The sequence below is a fragment of the Silene latifolia genome, chromosome 5, assembly GCF_048544455.1.
Source record: "Silene latifolia isolate original U9 population chromosome 5, ASM4854445v1, whole genome shotgun sequence".
NCBI classification, from domain to species: Eukaryota; Viridiplantae; Streptophyta; class Magnoliopsida; order Caryophyllales; family Caryophyllaceae; genus Silene; species Silene latifolia.
Window position 1 is genome coordinate 14,432,455 of NC_133530.1, and position 1,526 is coordinate 14,433,980.

The 1,526-nt window shown below is 35.4% G+C and overlaps 1 protein-coding gene across 1 annotated transcript; it reads left to right on the plus strand.

Moving 5' to 3' along the window:
• Window positions 1-210: 210 nt before the first annotated feature.
• LOC141655930 (jasmonate-induced protein homolog) lies at window positions 211-1,279 on the plus strand. The gene is made up of 3 exons (XM_074462922.1): window positions 211-286; window positions 433-765; window positions 895-1,279. The coding sequence occupies exons 2-3, from the start codon at window positions 439-441 to the stop codon at window positions 1,084-1,086; spliced, it is 519 nt and encodes a 172-aa protein (XP_074319023.1). The 5' UTR covers window positions 211-286; window positions 433-438; the 3' UTR covers window positions 1,087-1,279.
• The last annotated feature ends 247 nt before the right edge of the window (window positions 1,280-1,526 follow it).

The window sequence follows — 1,526 nt, forward strand, 5'->3', positions numbered from 1 at the left end:
AGAAAATAAGTGTTAGCTATTTAACTTGAGTCCCCATTTTTTTACGATTATCATAAAGTAGTCTCTTTAGTAAAAAAAAAAGAAACGAAGAATATGATTCTTGTTTAAAGGAGGTGATGGAAAATTCTTACGCTATGGTGTAAATTAGAATAATGAATCTACTTTTTTTTATATCCGTTATTGCGCATAGATGTTTTCGAATACTATATAAATAGCTTAGGTGGTAGTATGGTTGGGGCAAGCGAGACGCAACGTTGAAATTATTAGCATCTTCACAAATTTCAAGGTATGAAGACTTTTGGTGCATGAAACTAATTATTGTTGTTGTTATTTTTTAAATAAATTACATGCTATTTGATTTGGTTTTATTACTTTCATTGTTTTGAATGAAACTAAGTGATTAAGATTCTTGTGTAATATGTACCATTAAAGCTCGATATGGCTACGATGCAAGAACAAAATGTCGCGGTTTGCGAGAAGAAAGTCAAGCAGCCACAAAATGGTACCCAAGCCACCATGAATAACCAGACCCATTTTGCTATGACCTTAGCTAGATCTCATAACTGGTCAGGCGCTCCGGTTGGCACTTTTCCGGAGAAGATTTTTCCCAATAACAGTGCCATATTTACCCACCTGAAGGGAAACTTTTTTGGTTCCAAAGCGGCAGTGGTGTATAATGGGAAAAATGCATCAGGCGGGGATTGTTCATGGGTTTTGGCATGGCATGCACCTGCAGATAACACATCACCTCAGACTCCTAACAGGGTAAATATGAATTATTTTAAACGCACGCACGTAATTATATTGGTGATGATAAGTTGATTAATCATTTTATTAGGTTGTAGTTTATTTTCCTTGGATCATTTTAATTTTTTTTACTTGGTTTAAATGCAGGTGTATGTTGTATGTGGCGCAAAACAAGTCATTGCCAATCTGACCTTTGATCAAATTCAGCAAAAGTTGGACACTGCATTAACTTTTGACACTTCCACCGACGCAGCTACGAAGACACGTGCTGACGGCAACATCAGTGACACAGTCCCAGACATTGCTACTCTTATCGCGGACTTTAAACTTATCCAGTAAAGTCATGGACCATAGTTGTCCATATATATAAAGTACTGTAATAATAAAGGGTCGAAAAATTACCGTGTAATCTATGCCTTCATGTTTGCTTCCGGTGCATGTACACTGGTTGCTAATACTATTACCTATTAAGAAGGTTAAATAAATCAGTAAAGTGAGTAATAATTATGACCATAAACTTTATTGTAGTCTATTTACATTGTCAAATTTGCGAGCCTAGTTACTTGTACAAGAACGCATGAGGATGAGTTTGCGATATTGAAGCCAACGCTCGTATATAGCCTTAAACTAATTGATTGGCTTTCAATAATGGCCCCCTTTGAGACTACAAGTATAGAAATTTGTGGCCTACGAATAATTTTTTCGTAGAAGTTAAAAAAAAAACAATTTCCGCAATTTTTCATTTATTCATAATCTCAACATCTATAGTGTTTCAAACC

Bases quoted from the DNA above. Each gene is read 5' to 3' on its own strand.
- LOC141655930 (XM_074462922.1), top strand. From the start codon at position 439: ATGGCTACGATGCAAGAACAAAATGTCGCGGTTTGCGAGAAGAAAGTC. The intron at 766-894 runs GTAAATATGAAT...GTTTAAATGCAG, and splicing joins CACCTCAGACTCCTAACAGG to GTGTATGTTGTATGTGGCGC.